At 39.9% G+C, this 1935-nt stretch overlaps 1 protein-coding gene across 1 annotated transcript in view; it reads right to left on the minus strand.

Moving 5' to 3' along the window:
* WWTR1 (WW domain containing transcription regulator 1) overlaps nt 1–1935 on the minus strand; it is a 168237-nt gene that overhangs the window by 11893 nt on the left and 154409 nt on the right. The window contains exon 5 of the mRNA XM_023753771.1: nt 535–668. Coding sequence (XP_023609539.1) covers nt 535–668 — 134 coding nt within the window. The remainder of the gene's footprint in view (nt 1–534; nt 669–1935) is intronic.

Below are 1935 nucleotides of genomic sequence, written 5' to 3' on the forward strand. Positions count from 1 at the left end.
ATAGAAGATGCAAAAGGAACAGATCCCCATGCACTCTCCCCCTGCTTCCCCAAGGACACTTACGTAACCACAGGACAAGGATCAAAACCAGGAAACTGACATCATATAACACTATTAACTGAACTACAGACCTTACTCACATTTCACCATAAACATCATTTCTTAACTGTTATGTTCTCTATTTGTCACATGGCATGCTTCCTCCACCCCCCCACCCCCACTAGCTACATTAAACCACAAGATTTTTCCAAATAATTACTGTGTAACACCATCCCACTGAAATAAGTTCATCCCCATTTTAAAATTATTGACAAGGGTTTCAGTCCATGTCATATCACCAATTTTTAAATTTGAGATTAAAAAAAGAAAATTAGTTAACTTCCTCTGCTTTTATTTTTTCTGCCACTACTTGCTACCTCTATCCTCACTCTAACCTCCAAGCTCCCCACCTTTTCTCACACAAACAAACACCCACCATACTCTAGATCACAAAATAAAGAAAGCAAAAATAAGTGGTCCCGAATATTCACTTACCCATTGAGGAAAGGATCTGAGCTATTATTAGTGATGGATCTCATGTCTGGAGTCATGGTGGGGGGGTTAACAGCAGCCTGAACCGTGGCCAGAGTCTCGGCTTCCATGGGGAGCTGTCTACAGAGGGCAGCTTCCTGCAGAAATATGCCAGTCAGAGGGAGAGACAAGAGTTATTCCCTCAGTCTCAGGATCAGAGCAAAGTATACTTCACATGAAAACATTTCACCAAATACAAAGCACTTTACATTAATTGCTAATAAGTCAAAATCATCAGGAAATCATTAGTGTTCTTTCTCTGAAGAAAGTCTTACAGGCGAAAGACACTTCCTCACATTCACAAAGTTAATAAGAAGCTCAGCTAATATTTCTCCTCGGGACACTTAGTAATGTCCCATCCATCCAATTGCTTAAAAGCCCAAATCTTAGAAAGGCCTCTCAAGGCACTTGCTCAGAGACAAGGCTATTTTTATCCTAGGGATTCAGACCAAATCTCCATCAATCAAAGCCATTGGACTCCTCTGCACTAGCAGGTACATTCTGGTCTTTGCCAGGCACTGGCCAGTAAAACTGTGGGATTACAGAGTTCAAGCTCTACATTAAATCATAGCTGGCACTTTTATGTCAGTAGCCAGGAGAGCAAAACAATCAGTTAAAAACTTGTTTGTCAATCAGTTGTTCTATAGACTAATTATTTTGTCAAGGACTAAAATGGCTGAAGGTTAGGGAAACATGCAGACCTAGTCCAAATCCCTCTGCTGAATGAATGTTTGAGAGCATCTGCATTTCATTAGCAAAAATCAGAATGCTAGCAGTATTTTTTTTAAAGCTAATATTACTTTGCCAAGAGAGTCAACCCAAAGATTATGGATTTGACAGCCATTATTTTCTCTAGGTATAACCTCCAGGGAGTCTCTCCCATTTTGACAAACATAATCAGACATCAAATTTCTTTCAAATTCCAGAGAATAGTTATGCATGTTTATACTTCATCCAAAACCAAGGCTAGGCCCTTTCCATACTTATGCCTATCAGTTGCCCACTTTCCAGGCTAACAACATTGGTCTCACTGTCCCATAAACCCCCACCCTATGGCTACAATGGCAAAGAGAATATTTAGGCCATGTAAGTTACAATATCTTTATTAGATCTGTTCCAGCCCTAATATGCTATGATTTCACAGAGTAACTGCTGTCTAGACAAGTCTAGTGAAGTCATCGGCTATAAAAATTTTCAGTTACTAGAGTTCACTGCACTGTTACTAGGAGTTACGGTGACATGTTTCTCACATATGGTGAGGCTGACTGATAAGAAATTGCATTGCTAACATACACTGAAATTAATGCCCTGGCTAGGAAGGGCTCCTGGTCACTTTTGCTCATTTAGCTTGCAAATAATCAGAAT

The sequence above is a fragment of the Myotis lucifugus genome, unplaced genomic scaffold, assembly GCF_000147115.1.
Source record: "Myotis lucifugus unplaced genomic scaffold, Myoluc2.0 scaffold_50, whole genome shotgun sequence".
Classification (NCBI taxonomy): Eukaryota; Metazoa; Chordata; class Mammalia; order Chiroptera; family Vespertilionidae; genus Myotis; species Myotis lucifugus.